The sequence below is a fragment of the Leptodactylus fuscus genome, chromosome 5 (genome assembly GCF_031893055.1).
Source record: "Leptodactylus fuscus isolate aLepFus1 chromosome 5, aLepFus1.hap2, whole genome shotgun sequence".
NCBI classification, from domain to species: domain Eukaryota; kingdom Metazoa; phylum Chordata; class Amphibia; order Anura; family Leptodactylidae; genus Leptodactylus; species Leptodactylus fuscus.
Genome location: NC_134269.1, coordinates 31990068 through 32009054, shown reverse-complemented (window position 1 = coordinate 32009054; position 18987 = coordinate 31990068). Strand labels below are relative to the sequence as shown.

Sequence of the window (18987 nt, the reverse complement as noted above, 5' to 3'; positions counted from 1 at the left end):
GGACATTGTGCGTTTTATTGGATCTGTAAATCCTGTTATCTTGTCCTCTGTCAGGATTTACTGGGACGTTCTGTGAACTCAACATCAATGAGTGTGACAGCAGTCCTTGTGTGAACGGCGGAGTCTGTAAAGACGTGGTGAATGGATTCACTTGTAGTTGTCCGGCTGGTAAGTATTATTTGTTAGTGTTCCTTTTTACATATCATGTTGCATTCACATCTGTATTAACATACATTGGATATGAATACTAAAAGTTCAGGTTCGCCTCCTTCTTCTAAGCAATACTCTTATGTAATCTTGCTAAAAATATTGCCGACCTGTCCTAATAGGGCTGACGCCTGGCACCTCCACCGATCAGCTGGTTTCAGTAGGTGGTACACAGAGAAAGAAGCAGAAAGTGGGTAGTGCTGTTCTCTGTGTAGAGGCCAGACTAGGATATTTTACATCAACTACCTTTCACTTGCATAGGAGCTAAGCTACAGTGGCTCGGTTCAGCCACAAAATGAAGAACAGTGCTATCTGCTTCCTGCTCCATTCTCTGTACATCGACTGGTGAGGGTGCTGGGTGTCAGACTCCACAGATCTGATATCGATGAGGAGCGTAAACCATTGCCAGGCACATGCAGGACCCGTTGTTTCTCCAACATCTGCTATCAGTAGAGGCCCCCACATGTATTAGATGTTTGGCCATTCCTGGCAAAATCAGTGGGTTGCCTGACGTTCATCTAATAGGTATGACCACCATGGTAATCAGTTGGAGGTCCGTTAGTCAGATGCTAATGACTAACAAGGGATAGTATATTAGATAACCCAGAGAACCATGTCTGATAACAGAATCCTACTATTTTGCAAACAGAAAATGTGATGTCATGTGTTTAGATCAGACATATGACATCACTTGTTCAGTTTACAAAATTGTAGACCGCCATCATCAAAAATTGGTTCCCTCATGTCCTGGGTTAATCTGATCCTATCACATGGTAGAGCGGCACTTCCTAGTTATCTACATTTATTCTTCATCCTTAAATCCGTATCCAAGTTCCAGGTTGACCCTGACTCTGTTTCTGACATGGAAGTACGTTGTCTATACATACAGTGAGTGTAGTGAGGAGGAGAGTAGATGAGACCTACAAGACCGCCATAGTTGCCAACCGCCTGGACACAAGGTTGGAAACTTGTTGGACCTATCCGTCACTGTTCTGTACAGTCATAACACCCTGGTCCATATGTTTTTGGTAAAATCTTTTTACGGAGCAAATTTCTTCCTTGTACTGGAAGAACTAAGCAATATGGTTTTATGTTACTGGACAGGATCTGCTGGTTTCCGTCCATCCCTTTTGGACTTCCATTTATGAACAAATAAACCACGCTACATTCCTAAGTGTTTTATCTGCAGCACAAACAGATGGCCCGTAGAAGTTGGGACAGCACCAAAAAGAGCGCTACAATGAACCCTAGGCTGACAAAGCTGATGACCTCACATTGCATACTTATTAGGATCCCAGGGGGGGAGGATTAGGCACAAAAATCTGTGTTGGTTTGCTGTAGCGGTTGTAGTAATGGCGCTATTGTCCTCTTAGGTTTTACGGGCTCCATGTGTCAGATTGACATTGACGAATGCGCCAGTACACCCTGCAAGAACGGAGCCAAATGTGTGGATAGACCCAACGGTTACGAATGTCGTTGTGCGGAGGGTGAGTTCTTCGGTCCAGGTTAACTGACTGAGGGTAACCTTACTCCTGGGGTCTGTCTCTGATGCAGTATCCTGTTCTCTCTCACGCTCTCTGGATGTCTCTTTATATGTTCAGGGAGGTAAGTCTCCAACTGTCTCTAGATTTCCATCTTTTCTCATCTGCCTGCTCTACTCACCTCTCCAATCCCTTTGACCTAGCTGGACCCGACTTGCTGTGTTTCATGCTTCTTCATCTTGTGCTTCGCCAGTGGCCGTGCTTGACTTCTGGCTTTTCCCGTGGCCTTGCTCAGTTTTTGACTCTTTCACGAGTCGTCATCTGCTTTTTGGCTCATGAAAGCCATCCAATGCTTTTGGCTCTACCATACTGGCATGTGCTTCCTCCCACCCGACCCTTGCCTGCATCCAGCTCCTCTCCCTCCGTGACCCCATTTTTCACTAGTCTCATTCCTGTTTTTAGGCTTTGAAGGTCCTCTCTGTGAACGTAACATTAATGAGTGCTCTCCTGACCCGTGTCACCATGGAAAGTGCCGCGATGGCATCGCTAGCTTCACCTGCACTTGTGATCCTGGATACACCGGCTATCGCTGTGAGAACCAGATTAATGAATGCCAGAGTAACCCTTGTCTCCATGGAGGAAAATGCATCGACCTGGTCAACAAGTACTTGTGCTATTGTCAGGCAGGAACCTCAGGTAAGAGAGCTTAGGTGGCCCGGGCTTGGGTTGGCTGACACCGTCTAGTCACCAATATCTTGTGGTTGCCTCCTGTCATTGTTAAGAACGTCACGATGACCCTACTTGCCCTTAGTTTAATATTGTCCTATCAGCCGTATCCTTCGCTCCGCACAGGTTGCATCAGAGCTGACCTTGGTGCTGTCACTTTAACCTCTTCAAACACCTGGTCACTATAATCTTATTTGGCAGGAGCGGTGCTTTATAGTCTATAATAACATCTTTTCACGTGACATGGCGCAACTATGAGGCAAGGCCATATCCAGGTCAGCGGGGAGTCGGCTAAGACAGGTTCACCTTGTAAATAGTCTTTTGTCTGGCTTCGTAGGTGTCAACTGCGAATACAATTACGATGACTGTGCCAGCAACCCATGCGAATACGGCGAATGCAAAGATGGCATCAACAGATATGACTGTGTGTGCAAGCCAGGATTTACAGGTAAAATATTCTGATGTTCTGGGGAAAAGTGGCAGGTCTTGTGAGATCAGAAAAAAGGATCTGTAGTCCTCAAACTGCCCCACGATTGTTCATGAGCTTTATCTGGTATTCCAGTTCAGAGCCACTTAAGTGAATTCGGAAATACCAGAAATTGCAATGGAGGGGCACAATAAGCTGATCTGTATCCACATCAGTGTGGAAACCTGACAATAAGTGTTCGGTTTTACTGCAGCGCCTCCGCAGGCAGAATGAAGCATTACACACAACCTATTCAAAGCAATCGATGGCAGCTTAATGCAAAATAGATCATCCGCAGCTATCTAAAGAAGGGAATGACAAGTGGACTGGACCACCCCTTTAAGTTATACAATGAGCCCTATTGGATTTAGCATTGTTAATGGTCACATGACTTCTCCAGAAGCTTCTTGACCCAGATTCGGAGACTTGTACATTGTTGTGGATTTATATTTAATCTAAAGGCCAATTATCTTGCTCTTAGGATTTAGGACAGATGTCATGAGGTTAATGCCCAGGTATCTAAATAAATACATAAAAGTATGTATATAATATTAAATGTAGTTACATATATATATATATATCTATATATATATATCTATATATATATATATATATATATATATATATATATATATATATATATATATATATATATATATATATATATATATGTATGTGGGAGACTGAGTCCTGCTTTTAGAGCACACCCAGCTTTCCCAGGCCCTGGTGTACAGAGGTTGTACAAGGTCAGAAAAAACCTGCTTTGATCCAGAAGTTGAGCTTGGTCTCATTCCTTACTGGACACAACCCACGAATAGGCGAGTTGTGTTACCACATACAACCTGTGGACAAGTGTAGCGCTGTTCAAAATAATAAAAATAAAAAAGACCATGATGTTCCCATCCTGTACAACCTTTTTAAGGTTTACATAGCTAGTTAATGTGGCATCTGTTTGCCCTGGGAAAGCGGGGTTGCATCTCTTATGAGAAACCTAATTGCAGTCCTTAAGAAATCAGCCATTTTATCTTGGGCATGATTTTCAGTTCTGTCCGCCTTACAGGTCAGAAATGCGTTTTTGTGGTTGGTGTTAGTCGGAGGCCTCAGTATGGCCAGTCCTGTAGATGCCTAGGAATAGACTTTGGAGCTGGCAGAAACATGTAAGGAATGTTCGGCGTAGACTAATGTGATTTTACGGCCTCCGGAATACAATAAGACCTTTGTAGAGGTGGAGCCCGGACATCTTTGTCCAGCTGGAAACAGATGGCAACAAAGACATTTACAGCCACGTTCATACAGCAGGGATTTCTCCAGGCTCACTTTGTAGGATGATTACAGGGGTCTGGATTGTAAATGTCCTCTTATAGTGAAGACTACTGTAGAGATCTGCCATAGACACACACTTTAGAGCCGGCCACAGATTTCAGATTGCTGTAAGATTCCACCATTACAGAAGGATCTACTGCAAGTCCCATGTGTTAACATAACTTGGTCTGTCTTCTGGCATCAGATCTGTTGTATGTCATCATACTCAATCCTATTTTCACCTAGAGAAGCAGTAACTGGCAGCCGCTTATCTCTGCACGGACTCGCCCATAGAACTCTATGGGCGAGTGCGGCAGGACACGGACGTCTGCGGTGTCTATGTTGCCGATCAGCAACTTGCGGAACGTACATTTAATACGGTCGTGTTAGACCAGCCTTAGATGGAGGTTCTGCCTCTTGAAGGGGGTCTGGGACCACTGTTGTATCATCACTGCAAATGGAGAGGTGAACGCGCATGTGCATCTCCTTTAATTTCTGTGAGTTATGGAAACTGAGTAAGCACACTCTGTTTCCGGAGTGCCCTTAGGAAGGGCATGTAGAGAGTCGTGCATGTGCAGATGCCTTCCATTCACAGTGACCTCGAAATTGGGGCTCCTCGATCCCTGTTTTGCAGACGGGTGACGTTTGCCCCTATAGTACATCCTGTGGATATACCATACTTGTCTGAGATGAGTACATTGTGGAACTTTAAGGATTTGATGTGTCTTCTTCCCAGTGTGCATGTCTGACTATACAAATATCACAATGTGAACAGTGCCTTAGTATTGTTTCTGCGTCTTGGTGTGTCCTGTCTCTGTGGTTGTACACTAAATAGCATGGTGCCCAGAATAACTCACAGCCGTTTCCAAAATGTCATTTTTGTAGTAGAAAGTACAAAAGCTCCGTTAGTAAGATCCAGTTGGGAGCCAGTTTTCATACAGAGCGCCCCCCCATGGCTAATTACAGTCATTATCTGCACTGTAAAGTCTGCCGACCCCCTGCAGTTTTATGGGCGGACTCCTTAAATAGTTACCAGGTGCCCGAGTGACTAGGAGGACTTACAGGATGGTTCACACGCAGACAGCTGGCACTTCTGACCCACGTTGGTTATTTTCGTACAATGCGTACATCTTCCGAGATGTCTTGGTATTTGTTTTTTCTGGACTTTACTAAATTGATTTGTTTTTTTTCCATCTATTTTCGGGTGCGTGGAGGAGGATTTCTTTGTTTTTCTCCTCCCATGGTCATAGCCTTCGGTTGGGACCATAAATGGTCAGCAAAGTGGCCGGTCCTAATGAAGAGCAGATGGCCATGGTATTTGGGAACATTTTAGGAAGCTGAGATAGTGAGGGGTACGACAAGAACATAGAGGACGGAGGATAGATCTGTCAAATTTGTACCCAATTCTCGACCGGCTTTCCTATAACTCTGATCCGCAAATTTGTTCAATTTTATATTGGAAAGAGTGGAGGGGAAATGTATACAGATTTGGCTTTTAGGAGCTTGGTAAAGTTGTGTTGTGCTGGAATATTGGTTTTTCACCCATCTTTAACTAATATAACTTATATTCTAGTTTCATTGAAGACCTGATCAAAATGACAGCGCCACTTTTGTTAGTGGCAGTTTCTGGTATTGCAGTTCAGTCCCATTCAAGTGGTTTTGAAAAATCAGATTCAGCACATGCAGACCTATTTAGTAGACCCAACATTGCACCAATACTGTTGCCTATGTTGGCCCACGTGTTCATTGACATTATATTCAGGTTTTTGGGATTTTTTTTTTCTGATCTCTTCCATAGATACAGAAATATTTTAGGTTTTTGAGACCCAATTTCTGATGTCCCAATTTTCCCTTCCAGGCCTCCTTTGTAATGTAAAGGTGTCCCCCTGTGCATCTAACCCTTGCCAAGCAGGAGGTACCTGCCAGGTTGTCGATAGTGGCTTCCGATGTGTCTGCCCAGAAGATGGCGGGCCTCGTGACTCTCTTTGCAACCCCGCTCAGCTCTGTGTGCCCGGGTGCGTTATGGGGACCTGTCGCAAATCCAATGATGGGTAAGTAATGATATGACTTTACTGTAGCTGTTGTCTTACCAAAACCTGCATACACGTGCGTACTTGGTACACCATTCCCAAGCTTCCCTACACATGCACACTTGGCTTATCCATCTTCCCAGCTACGTACAATGTACACTAAGCTCATTTCTCCCCTAGCCCTCATACACATGCACACTCGGTTCAGCATAGACCTCTGAGCATGCATTGAATCCCGTGTTTTACATAAATTACTTCTATGTGGTATGAAGCTTGAAGGAATCGAAGCGCAAAGCTTTATAATGCAAGTATTCCAAGTATACCTTCCCCTGTAATATGTGATCTTCCTATTACATCTCAGGTATGCCTGTGAGTGTCATCCAGGCTGGCATGGCAGGGCATGTGACAGAGGGAGCACCGACAGCTGTTCTGGCACTTTTTGCCAAAATGGTGGAACCTGCATGGTGGACCACAGCGGAATACCCGTCTGCCGCTGCAGAGATGGGTTTATAGGTAATGTGGCCGCATATACTGTAAACTACCTATCGTGCAGATTATTAGGACTTCTGGACATGGTGAAAACACATGAAGAATATTACACTATGGGGAATACGGATTCTCGGACCAGATATTTTTATTAAAAATCAGTCAGCTTGTGAAATATTCTACAATAGTATTGGCTTAGTTGTATAATGGGCCGTTCTTACTTTCTAGGTAACTTGTGCGAGACCAATATTAATGAGTGTGCCCCCGCACCATGCCTGAACGGAGGGACGTGTGTGGATGGCATTGCAGGATACAGCTGTTTGTGCTCTCTGCCATACACAGGTAGGTGTCAACTGGGGGTAGGTGGGATGTTAAGGGGTTAATTTTGTGATTGCAGATTGAGTGAGATCTAACACCCACTGATGACAAGAAGGGGTGGCTCTACCACTTCCTGCACCCCTGTGATTAGTTATTTATGGGAACGTCAGGTGTTAATTTGTCCAGCAGCGCCCCCGCAGGAGAAATGAAGCATTACAGCACTGTTGAAACTAATGGGGAAAACGTTATATATTGATGTGCTGCCAGCTATGACAGGGACTTCCTTCATTGACCAGATCGGACCTGTTATTATGGATAGGTTATGTACAGTATTTTTTTAATTTTGTTTTTTTCGAGGTTTGCCTTTCGCAGTAGGGGCAACTTTAAGCACAAGCGTGTTTGGCACGATCGGTCGCAGCTAATGATAGAATATGGTTTGGATTTCTGCAAATTCACAAATAGGGAGCCTTTGTGATCATGTCACATCTTTTCATTAAAGGTCATACCTGCGAAACCCTGCTCGCCCCCTGCAGCCATGAGCCCTGCCATAATGGTGGAATCTGCACACCTACCTCAGATTACGAGAGTTACACCTGCAAATGCCCCTCAGGCTGGAATGGTAAGTGAAAGATGGATATGGAGGGGGGATATATGCTGTTTAAGTTGCAAGTTTGATAGTGTGTATATATAAATATATTTAAACCCTTGCTCCATTGAGTGGTTCAACCAAGAATAGGATTTTTCATTTATGACCTATCCTTAGGTTAGGCCATAAATATCTGATCGGTGGGGGGCTGACAGCTGGTCCCTTCACGGATCAGCTGTTCAGAGGTCTCTTTACTATACAGTGCACAAGTGGGAAGTATGGATAGGTCCATACATTGTATAGTGACCTGACTCCACTACTGCCGCTCTGCTCTTATTGAAGTCAATGGGGCCCGTTTATGATGCTTGGTACATTGAACCCCTTTAACGTTTGGTTTCTGATTTTTGTGGAAGGGGGGGAGATGAGGCCCATAGACAGACTTTCTATTATAGTGATGACCTCAGTGGAATTTCATATTCTCCCAGCAACCATATGGAAGAAATGTCAGGTAGATCTCCCCTCACCCAATGGACTGACCAAACCGTGCAGGTTGGCGAACAATCAAACTATTCATCTTCAGTGCCCTGGTGTGCATCATACCTCTCTTGGCAGCAACTCCCCCCACTCCACAGTAAAACAAAGAGTCCTAATATCTCTCCTCTTACAGGTGATTCATGTGACATTGACGTGAATGAATGCAGCCGCAACCCTTGCCAAAATGGCGGCCAGTGCACTAACCACCCCGGATCCTATAACTGTGCGTGCAGGGCGGGATACACCGGAGTAGACTGCGAGACGGATATCAATGACTGTGCACCAAGTAAGTCACTATTACGTGCTGCTGCAAAACTAGACCGCAGCATTGAGTCCCTGCAGACATTAAACTCTTTTTGTCTATATCTTTCTACTAGATCCTTGCCTTAATGGCGGCTCCTGCAGAGACGGGATCAACTCCTTCTCCTGCACCTGTCTGCCTGGATTCACGGGATCAAGATGCATGAACGAAATTAACGAATGTCTTAGCAACCCCTGTCGTAACGGAGCTACCTGCTTGGACTATGTGAACAGCTACGTGTGTAGTTGTGCGCCCGGGTACACGGGGGTGTTCTGTGAGACCAATGTACAGGACTGCACCGATAGGTAATTGTTTCTCTCATCGTTGTCTTTATCGGTGTCACTTAAATATCCAGCTTGGCTCTATTCACTTCAGTTCAGATGCAGCCATGGACGGGGTTGGAAGGACCTCTGTAAAGGGGATGTTCTGTCATAGAAAAGATTTTGATATAGAAGCCACTATGGCCGTGATGGCGAACCTATGGCATGGGTGCCAGAGGTGGCACTCTGGGCCCTCTCTTTGGGCACCCATCCATGGAATAGACTATACTGTGTGCAGGTCTGTAATTGTGTGCAATTGTGGATCTGCACATTATTAAGGTTAAGTTGCAGTGTTGGCACTTTGATAAATTAGTGGGTTTTGGGTTGCAGTTTGGGCACTCAGACTCTAAAAGGTTCACCATCACTGCATTATGGGATCAGCCAAAGGAACTCCTCACAGGCTGGGCTGAAATTGCCACCAGCCCCTCATTTTTCCCCTGCGGTCACTCCAGAGGCAGTGTAGTATTGCATGCAACAATTATAACCAATACCTGGAGATGCAGCAATCCCTTTAAGAGGTCTATTAACAGCATTACTCTTGTCCATGGGAATTGTTTGGTATTGCAACTCACTGAATGGATCTGAGATGCATTACCGGATCCTGCCTATGAGCAAGGGTGGTGCTGTTTCCTGGGGAGAAGTAAGCTTTGCATTTATTTATTTTTAAAATCTTATTTAGATCCTTTAAGACTATGTTAGATGAGCAACTAGATCCAACATGACGCACAAATTATGGAAGTAGCTTAGTCCATATAAATATTTCTAGTTCTCTTGGTCTATTTTTTGAATCTGTTTATAGTTTGGATGAAAATGATTCATTAGCGCTCACGGTGACTAAATCTTTCTTGCCCCCTTTTGCCAATAGCGCCAATCTGTTTCTCATTACCATTCTTTCTCCCCACAGTTCATGCTTCAATGGCGGTACCTGTGTAGACGGCGTCAACACCTACACCTGTAAATGCCGATCAGGCTTCACCGGATCTCATTGCCAGCATGAAGTGAACGAGTGCGACTCCCATCCCTGCCAGAATGGAGCCACGTGTGTGGATAAGGTGGAGTCGTATCGCTGTATCTGTCCTAATGGATACACGGGAACACAATGTCAGGTGAGGTCCGCTCTGTGTGTGCAGAGCATTGTGCATCCTGGTTTAGAAACTGGGCTACTAAATTTTCTATGGTTCCCTGCAATTGTCTGGTATTGGCTGGAGAAATGCGATGTAAATGAGTTTACTGTGCTGTATAGTAGCGTCTCTCACTTACAGGACACATACCGTATTCACTGAGCAGGGAGAAGGTAAAGGGCTCCTGTAATTCATGTCTGGTGCAGACAAAGGCTGAGAAAGAAGGATTTAATTATATAACGTAAAATATTCTACGCAGACAGGGAATGGGCAGGTTTACTCTAAATCACAACTTTTACCTAATGCAGAGGCTGCTGTGATCCCAGGACATCATCTAGTCAAGCAGTGTGTACTAATAGATTAGGAGGAAAAAAATCAGTGTAAATCGATTTTTACCATATCTGCGAATATGGCGGACTATGACACCGGCTTGCGATTGAATCCAGAAGGAGAGGTCTGCAGCACAAATGAACTTTCTAAGGCTCCTCCAAAGCACTGAGGATCTAAGAACACTTTATTTTTGGGTGTGGGGGAGCTATAATCTACCAAGCACTGTCATACTGCGTCCTATAGATTAAGTACTCAGGTTAACCCTTTATTCATTTTATTTTACTGATCCAGAGTCTGGTGGATCTGTGCCAGAGCTATCCCTGCAAAAACGGCGGTCGGTGTACACAGAAGGGCCCCTCTATCCACTGTGACTGCCCTACGGGATGGGTAGGGATCTACTGTGATGTGCCCCGTGTCTCTTGTGAAGCGGCAGCCAATAAGAAAGGTAAGACTTGAGATGTCAGCAGTGCCGCCGGATGAGAATGGCATCATGCATCCAGGTCCTCCATGTAACCTTCTCTGCATTTGTCTTAGGTGTCCGTGTAGATCAGCTCTGTCTCTCAGGGGGAACCTGTATAACTACTGGCAACTCTCACAAGTGTTACTGCAGAGGGGGCTACACCGGCAGCTACTGTGAGACCCCCATTAATCAGTGTGACCCAGACCCTTGTCAGAATAGCGGCTCCTGTCACAGTTACCTGGGTGGATATGTATGTGAGGTGAGTGCAGATAACACACATGCCTTATACATGTATACATTTTTATTTTATTTTTTTTATATGGCACTGACTTACCAAAACTTCTCTTGCTACGTAGTGCCCAGCTGGATTTGAAGGAAAGAACTGTGAGATTGAAATAGACGAATGCCAGTCCCATCCCTGCCAAAATGGAGGGTCCTGTATTGACTTGATTGGACGCTATATCTGCTCTTGTCCTCCTGGCACTCTCGGTAAGAAACCCGTGACCTACAGGGCTAACTGATTGAAAGGGGTAAGCGTGAGTGATAAATTGTATAGGGACCCCCACCTATCACTAGAAGGCGGACCCCAAGCCTCTGGTTAGGAGACTTCCCAATGAAATAAGGGACATGTTACGGGATGGAGAGAGATAGTGGAGTACAATGTGGCCCATTAATATCCCCATGATTTCTTTCCTAACGTCTTCCCCATCTTGCCCTATTACAGGAGTACTTTGTGAGATCAATGAGGACGACTGTTCCACTTTCACGACCACGGGACAGCACAAGTGCCTGAACAACGGGACATGTGTGGATAAAGTTGGTGGTTACCGCTGCAATTGTCCTCCCGGTTACACTGGAGAGCGATGTGAGGGTGACATCAATGAGTGCTTGTCTGGGCCTTGTGTTGCTCATAACACCCGGGACTGTGTCCAGATGGCCAATGACTATCAGTGTATATGCAAGAACGGGTATACAGGTAAGGAGAATGAAATATGGAAGTCTTACAAGGGCTGATAATTTTTAGAAGTAGCCATATTGGTATACCTACTATAATAACACCTATGTCTTCTTTCAGGTCGACGATGCCAGAGCGTAGTGAACACTTGCGAATCACGACCGTGTCACAATGGCGGAGTTTGCCGTGTGACGGTTAATACCCCTCTTGGGTACACTTGTCGCTGCCCCTCGGTAAGCGCTTCTTTTTTATGTGCTCATCCTTCTCATGAACGCAATACAAGAACTGCCATTTTAACATAAGGAATTTGGGGGTTTCTACCTGTATAGTAATGCATCTCTGGACTTCCATTGAAATTGGTGAACCTCCTCTTTTCAACATGGTTCCGCTGATTCTGGCTAAGTTGGAATTTTTTCTCTAGCCCGTACCATTCTGGAGAAGCTTGTGCTGATAGTTTAAGCACCCAATATGCTAATTGAACTCTCTCAGGTGGGTGGTTCCAGACTCTCCTCTTCAGCCAAGGACCACCCACTTGACAGTAGAGAACCTAGTTAGTATATTGGGTTCTGAAACTAACAGCACCTATTACTCAGGAACAGTGAGGGATAGTGAAAAAATTCCAACCATCCCAAAATCAATGCAGTGGCAAGTATTGAAGAATGCAAAGAGTTGGTGGGGGTGGTGAAGTGTCCCCTTCAAACTCTATCTGTGCAAAACTAAAGCTTAGTCCACTGACTTTTCCCTTTTGTATGTCCCCTTGTTCTATAGGGTTTTTCTGGACCCTCATGTGAGCACACAGTGAAGTCCTGCAGAGACCTTACCTGTCCGTCTGGCTATACATGTGTCCCTTCACCGCAGGGCCCTCGTTGCGTCTGCCCACCAGGAATTGATTGTCGTCTTCTCAATAGCACCATGATGACACCACGTCTATCCTCTTGTTCCCCTTCTCCTTGTCATAACAATGCCCCATGCGTACATTCTCCCAAGTTTCCTCACTTCAACTGCATTTGTCCACCTGGCTTCTTAGGACCCAGGTGTGATATAAAAGCTCCTATAGTGACTTTCCCACCCCAGGATCCAGTATGTAGCCCACCTCAGTGCCGTAATAAAATTGGTGACGGCCATTGTGATAAGGAATGCAGCTCTAAGGAATGCCAATACGATGGTGGAGACTGCATCTTCAAAAGAGAAGACCCATGGAAGAACTGTCCTCGACCAGACTGCCGGGCCCGCTTCAACAACTCACAGTGTGATCTTCAGTGTGCCACGGCGGAGTGCCTCTATGACAACTTTGACTGTCGAGGCGGAGGCGAACGCACCTGCAAGTAAGTCTTGGACATGAACGCTTGGGTGTGGTGGACAGTTGGATGAAAATTGTGAAATTGGGGACACTATCCAACTAAAGTGCAGATTTCTACACTCTCCTCTTAATGCTTAGAAGGTGTACATAAAACCTTTATTTTCTTTTTGCTTTTAGCCCAGTCTATGCCAAGTACTGCATAGACCATTATGGAGACGGCCAGTGTGATCAAGGATGCAACTTTGAGGAATGTGGATGGGATGGCCTTGACTGCGCCGGTGGTCGGGATGGAGAACAACTAGCCGATGGCGTGCTTATCATAGTGGTTTTGCTTCCACCTGAGCAGCTGAAGAAAGAGAGCAAGTCATTCCTGCAAAAGCTCAGCGCCATCCTGAGGACCAGTCTACGATTCCGTCTGGACAAAAACGGGCAGAAAATGATTAAACCTTACCGAAAAAGCCAAGCGCCAGACCGACGTGTGAGGAGAGAGCTGGATCACGACATCATAGGGTAAGTTCGATGTTGTGTGAACTAGGCTGGTGTGTGGTGGTCTTGCTATGACATGGAAAATGAAGCAGCAAACCCATTTTGAGAGTCGTTTTTGTTATGTCTTCTACTCAGGTCTGAGGTAACACTGGAGATCGATAATCGCTTATGTAAGAAACAAGTGGACGATAAGGAGATGTCTGAATGCTTCCCTGATGCCGAGAGCGCGGCTGACTACTTGGCGGCACTTAATGCAGTGGACATGCTACGTTTTCCATACCCTCTGAAATCTGTGATCAGTAAGTCGTGTAATAAGGGATGGGGGGGGGGGGGGCAGACATGAGGTGACTTCTCGAGGTACATTACTGGGTTGAGGGTGGTCACATAGACCTTATCGTGAAATCGTACATATCTCTTCTCAGGTGATAAAAATACAGACGACAAGACTACTGGCAATCTGCTGCCATTAATAGCCATAGCTGGACTGCTGGTGTTGGTGGTGGCCGTGTTGGGTGTCTTGGTGTCTCGCAGAAAGAGAGCCCATAGCACTCTGTGGTTTCCTGAAGGATTCATCTTGAAGAAAGAGAGAGACCGCAGGGAGCCTGTTGGTCAAGATGCTCTTGGACTCAAGTAAGGATAGACCATGACCTCTTGTTGACTATGTCCATGGTCATTACTGTCGGCATACTCATCTTGCTCGTGTTTCTAGGAACATTGCCAAAGCAGAACGTCTCATGGAAGATCCATCTGAAGACTGGACAGAGACAGACTGTCCCGAGACCAAGAGACTCAAGGTAAGATTCAAGGTTTGGACCTTATGCTGAACCCTATACATTCACTTGCGAACACGTAGGTTGACCTCATTCTGGTTTTATCTTTTAAGACTGAAGAGCTTTCACCATGTCGTCAGGATCCTGTTGACCCCCGTCCTTGGACCCAGCACCACTTGGCAGCTGCAGATATTCGACTCCCTCCAGCGACGGCTTTGACACCACCTCAGGGTGACTATGAGAGCGATGGGATGGATGTCAATGTGAGAGGGCCAGGTGAGGACATGGCTTTCACTTGCTATGACAGGATGCATTTGATCAATTAATTTACTCATTTAGAACTTCACCTAGGAAAAATTTTAATAATTTTTGAGAAATTAATTTAATGATGGTCACACAGGCAGTAAGTTAATGGTTGACTAGTAACCAGAGCACATCCTTACTGAATACATAGAGGGACTATAGGAATAGATATGGCCATAAATTCTGACAGGGCATGTAATATTTGTACTACAGTTCTACATATATTGTGTAGTTGGGCTTGATAGGATACGGACTGACTGTTTCCGCTTCTCTAGATGGATTCACCCCACTTATGCTGGCTTCCTTCCTGGGGGGTGGTCTGGAGCCGGAATCACAGGAGGAGGAAGAGGAAGGAGAGGTTTCGGCTATTGCCGACTTAATCTGCCAAGGGGCATCTCTTGGCGCACAGACAGATCGGACCGGGGAGACGGCGCTACACCTCGCCGCTAGATATGCTCGAGCAGATGCTGCCAAGAGGTTGTTGGATGCCGGAGCAGATCCTAATGCACAAGATAACACGGGTCGCACACCACTGCATGCTGCCGTGGCCGCTGACGCTCAAGGAGTCTTCCAGGCAAGTCCATATCTTGGATGCAATGGACTGATTGAGTTTAGCCTGGCATATTACAAGGCAGTGTTTTAATGTTCTAATATTTACTAATGTTATACAGATCCTGATCAGAAACCGCTCCACAGACCTGGATGCTCGTATGGGTGATGGTTCCACAGCGCTCATTTTGGCTGCCCGACTGGCTGTGGAGGGTATGGTGGAAGAGCTGATAGCCTGCCACGCTGATGTCAATGCCGTGGATGAACTTGGTTAGTATTGGCTTTTCATCGATATGTCGCTATTTTAGTTTCATTCCTCAGTGTAAAACAATTATTCTTGTATCTTCCGACAGGCAAGTCCGCTCTACACTGGGCAGCGGCTGTCAACAATATTGAAGCTGCCGTGGCTCTGCTGAAGAATGGGGCCAATAAAGACATGCAGGACAGCAAGGTGTGTAGGAGTACATATATGGCTAATGGGGTTAAAGGGGTCTTCCAAAAAATTTTCGCCGTAAAGTTCACTAGACGGAGCACTTGCTCATGGTGCATTGGTAGATGTAATTGTCTGGTGGTAAAGCCAAGCCCAAGCTCAGCCACATTTACTTGACTGGGTATCCCTTAGGGCAGACCTGGGCCATATCCGGCCACTTGACTGATTCAGTCCGGCCCGCATAGCTTGACTAGGGAGGCGTATGTTAGTGCCGGCAGGACAGTGCAAGAAGATGGAGACGTGGTGTGTGTTTTAAGATACTGGGAGGGAGGGGGTATGTGAGATGCAGGGTGGGGAGTGTGTGTGTCTGTGTCTCAGTAACTTAGAGGCAGATATGGAGCGGGGGGGAATGTTATATTGGGGGGGGGGACACATGAAACTGGGTGAGAGATGGAGGGTGGACATGAAATGGGGCAGATGAAGGGGGATATGAAACTGGTAGAGAAATGGAGGGGGAACATGAAACTGGGGGTAGATGAAGGGGGCACTTTAAACTGGGAGCAACTGGAGGGGGCATTAAACCGTGCAGGTAGCTGGAGGAGGACCTGTCTGCCTCTAGTTGCCCCCAGTTTAATGTCACCCTCCAGCTACCCCTACGGTATAATTGTTGCTTCCAACTGCTCGAGTTTAATGTCCCCTCTAGTTTACACCAGTTTAAACTGGGGCACCAGGAGAGGGACCTAATACTGTGGGGCAGTTGGAAGGGGACATTATAATGTGGGGACATATAATGTACGGGTGACTGTAGGAGGATTATGCTTTGTGGGGACACATGGAAAGATGATTGGGCGGAGTCAACATAGAAGTGGGTGGAGCTAAATTTGCTGCGGCGCACATGGCCCTCTAGAATAATTTCAATTTCTTTTGCGAACCGATGGGAAAATTAATTGCCCACCCCTGACTTAGGGTATAAACAAAATGTTGACATTTTTTTTTTTCTATTTTTTAATTTTGCCTTCACTTTAATATCCCTCCATATCTTGGATGGTAGCAGTCGGCCTTAGTATATTATGTATTCCCATCTCTAAATAACTGCTTTACCCTGCAGGAGGAAACTCCATTATTCCTGGCTGCCAGAGAGGGAAGTTACGAAGCGGCAAAAGTTCTTCTTGACCACTATGCCAACCGTGAGATTACAGACCACATGGACCGACTCCCACGTGACATAGCACAGGAGAGACTACACCACGATATCGTTCAGCTCCTGGAGGAGCACAATACTGTGAGGGGGTCACAGGGAACAATGGGAGGGCACACCATGTCACCACTCCTCTGCCCTCCTAATGGCTTCATGGGCAACATCAAGCAAACCCCACAAGGAAAAAAGAATCGCCGCTCAGGCGCTAAATCTGGAGGAGCCAGCCTGAATCGGGGAGAGGCCAAGGAAGCAAAAAATCGAAATAAAAAGCTTTCTCTTGACTGCCCTTCAGGGAGTGGAGGACTGATGGAGAGCTCAGTTACCCTCTCGCCGGTAGATTCCCTCGATTCACCCCGCGCTTACAGTGCCAATCCCACATCCCCAGCAATGCAGGCCCCTGGCACATTTCACCTTAGCTCCATGTCGGTGCCCTCCACCCCTCTTGTGAATGGGCTCATGGATGGGCCTTTTGCTGTGTCGCTGGCACGGTTAAATGAGATTGGAGAATCTCAAGGGAACGCAATGCTGGCTCTGCAAGGAAGAGTGCCGCTGCAAAGAGCACCAAGCTGTGTTGTCAATGGGTTAAACCTTGGCATGATAAACCCAGGGAACATGCCCTTTGCTTGGCAAGGTCCAGTGAATCCTTCACATCAGGCACGCAATGTAATGGCAGGGGCTCCTGCAGGATCTGTCCCCAACTTGCATCAGCTTCACGCTCAGCAGGTCTTGATGTTACAGAGCCAGATGGCGATGCAAAGTCCTGTGAAGATTCCTATGGAGCAGTGCCAGATGCCCCCAAACACGACTCATCTAAGGCAGCAGAGCATGCCACATGTCGCCGACCGGTCTACTCAGCCTCTTACCCCCAATGAAGGAAACTTCTTTAAGCAGCAAAGTGTTCCTAATGAAGGCAGCATACAGACGCCACCAACGGTGCCCGCCCCGTCTCAGCAGACCTTCGCACCTTCTCAAGAAGAAACCCCTAAACACTACCTGCACATTCCAAGTGAGCACCCTTATCTGACACCCTCTCCGGAGTCGCCCGAGCAGTGGTCCAGCCCATCACCTCACTCAGTATCTGAGTGGTCTGACGCCACCCCAAGCCCCGTGGTAGTTGGCGGTACACAAGGCCAGACGTCCCACCTACCAGAGCAGGCCACCAATATGCAGGTGTTCGCCTGACCCTCACAAGACTTCCAAATTGTTTTGTAGCTGCCTTCACTTCGACCCTCTCCGCTCTCGATAGGCCGCCCTTGGCTGGTGGCTCTCCTGCCAGTTTGCTCGTTCTTGCGCTACAAAGCAAAAAGAAAAGGAAAAAAAAAAAAATGAAGTCTCAAAGTGATTCTGTAAGAATGTTTTATGACGGGACCATGAAGAAAAAAAACTTCTCTCCAAGGGGACCATTATATATATTTGTATTTTTTGTAAAGACCTTTTTCATAACAATAACTTTTTGGGGGGGTTTCGGAAGGAGAAAAGACTGCAATTTTTTTTTTATTTTCTGTCTGCAGATATAAAATGTATTATGTGCAAAGAAAAAAAAATGTTACAATTTTAAAGGGGTTGGTTCCCTGCCTTTTTAGAAAAAAAAAAAAGCTATTGTCACTGCCCTATGCTGCTCCACTTTTGGGGGTTAATTATGACTTTAGATGGACTTTTAATATACAATATTTTTATTTTTAATTCCTCTTGTTCATTTTTTTTTTTTTTTTTTTTTTTTTAAAAATTCCTTAAGAACGGTGTCTGAAAGAAGCGGTACAGAATTTAGCAAGAATCTTGTCACCGGTCGTGTAGTAAAATCGCCAATTTAAGGTTTTTACACCACGTATTGGAAATTGTCACAGCATGATTAATTGCCATGCATAACTTGAGTTATTCTCCAACTTTTTACTTTAGCATTGGGCTCTTTTTAAAATTTTTAAAATTTCATATAAATTTTGCAAATTTTTGACAATTTCATACTCAATATCACGGCGTGAAAGCTGCATATTATGTCGACTTGGCATTTATTTTACATTGGGCTTATTTAATCTTGCTAATTTGCAAGTAGTATTTCTCATGTGAGAATAAAGTTACAAAAAAAATTGGGGGTGGGTGAAAATTTTAAGAATTGCTTCAAATTTTCAATTTTATTTTTTCAATTTTTTTTTTTTTTTTTAAATCTGCATACAATGCCCTGTGGTTAATAGGGGAAGACCTTTTGGTGTTACCAAGATTGTAATACTTAAATTGTATAATGCTAGGCTGTAGGCCACCTATATGTCTATATATATATATTTTTTAATATATATATATTTTTTGTGTACTGGGTATACATAGAAGAAATTA

General features: G+C 45.4%; 1 protein-coding gene across 1 annotated transcript in view; it reads left to right on the top strand.

Annotated features, from left to right (window-relative positions):
- The window catches only part of NOTCH3 (notch receptor 3), a 56541-nt gene extending 38224 nt beyond the window's left edge, over positions 1-18317 (top strand). Inside the window, exons 9-34 of the mRNA XM_075272811.1 lie at positions 55-168; positions 1581-1694; positions 2151-2384; positions 2752-2862; positions 6041-6233; positions 6574-6725; positions 6927-7040; positions 7516-7635; positions 8270-8422; positions 8514-8742; positions 9662-9863; positions 10500-10653; positions 10743-10927; positions 11025-11157; positions 11393-11644; positions 11744-11856; positions 12392-12948; positions 13101-13433; positions 13545-13708; positions 13832-14039; positions 14119-14203; positions 14293-14455; positions 14758-15056; positions 15154-15301; positions 15385-15482; positions 16570-18317. Coding sequence (XP_075128912.1) covers positions 55-168; positions 1581-1694; positions 2151-2384; positions 2752-2862; positions 6041-6233; positions 6574-6725; positions 6927-7040; positions 7516-7635; positions 8270-8422; positions 8514-8742; positions 9662-9863; positions 10500-10653; positions 10743-10927; positions 11025-11157; positions 11393-11644; positions 11744-11856; positions 12392-12948; positions 13101-13433; positions 13545-13708; positions 13832-14039; positions 14119-14203; positions 14293-14455; positions 14758-15056; positions 15154-15301; positions 15385-15482; positions 16570-17841 — 5900 coding nt within the window. The 3' untranslated portion in view covers positions 17842-18317. The remainder of the gene's footprint in view (positions 1-54; positions 169-1580; positions 1695-2150; positions 2385-2751; positions 2863-6040; positions 6234-6573; positions 6726-6926; positions 7041-7515; positions 7636-8269; positions 8423-8513; positions 8743-9661; positions 9864-10499; positions 10654-10742; positions 10928-11024; positions 11158-11392; positions 11645-11743; positions 11857-12391; positions 12949-13100; positions 13434-13544; positions 13709-13831; positions 14040-14118; positions 14204-14292; positions 14456-14757; positions 15057-15153; positions 15302-15384; positions 15483-16569) is intronic.
- Positions 18318-18987: the final 670 nt, after the last annotated feature.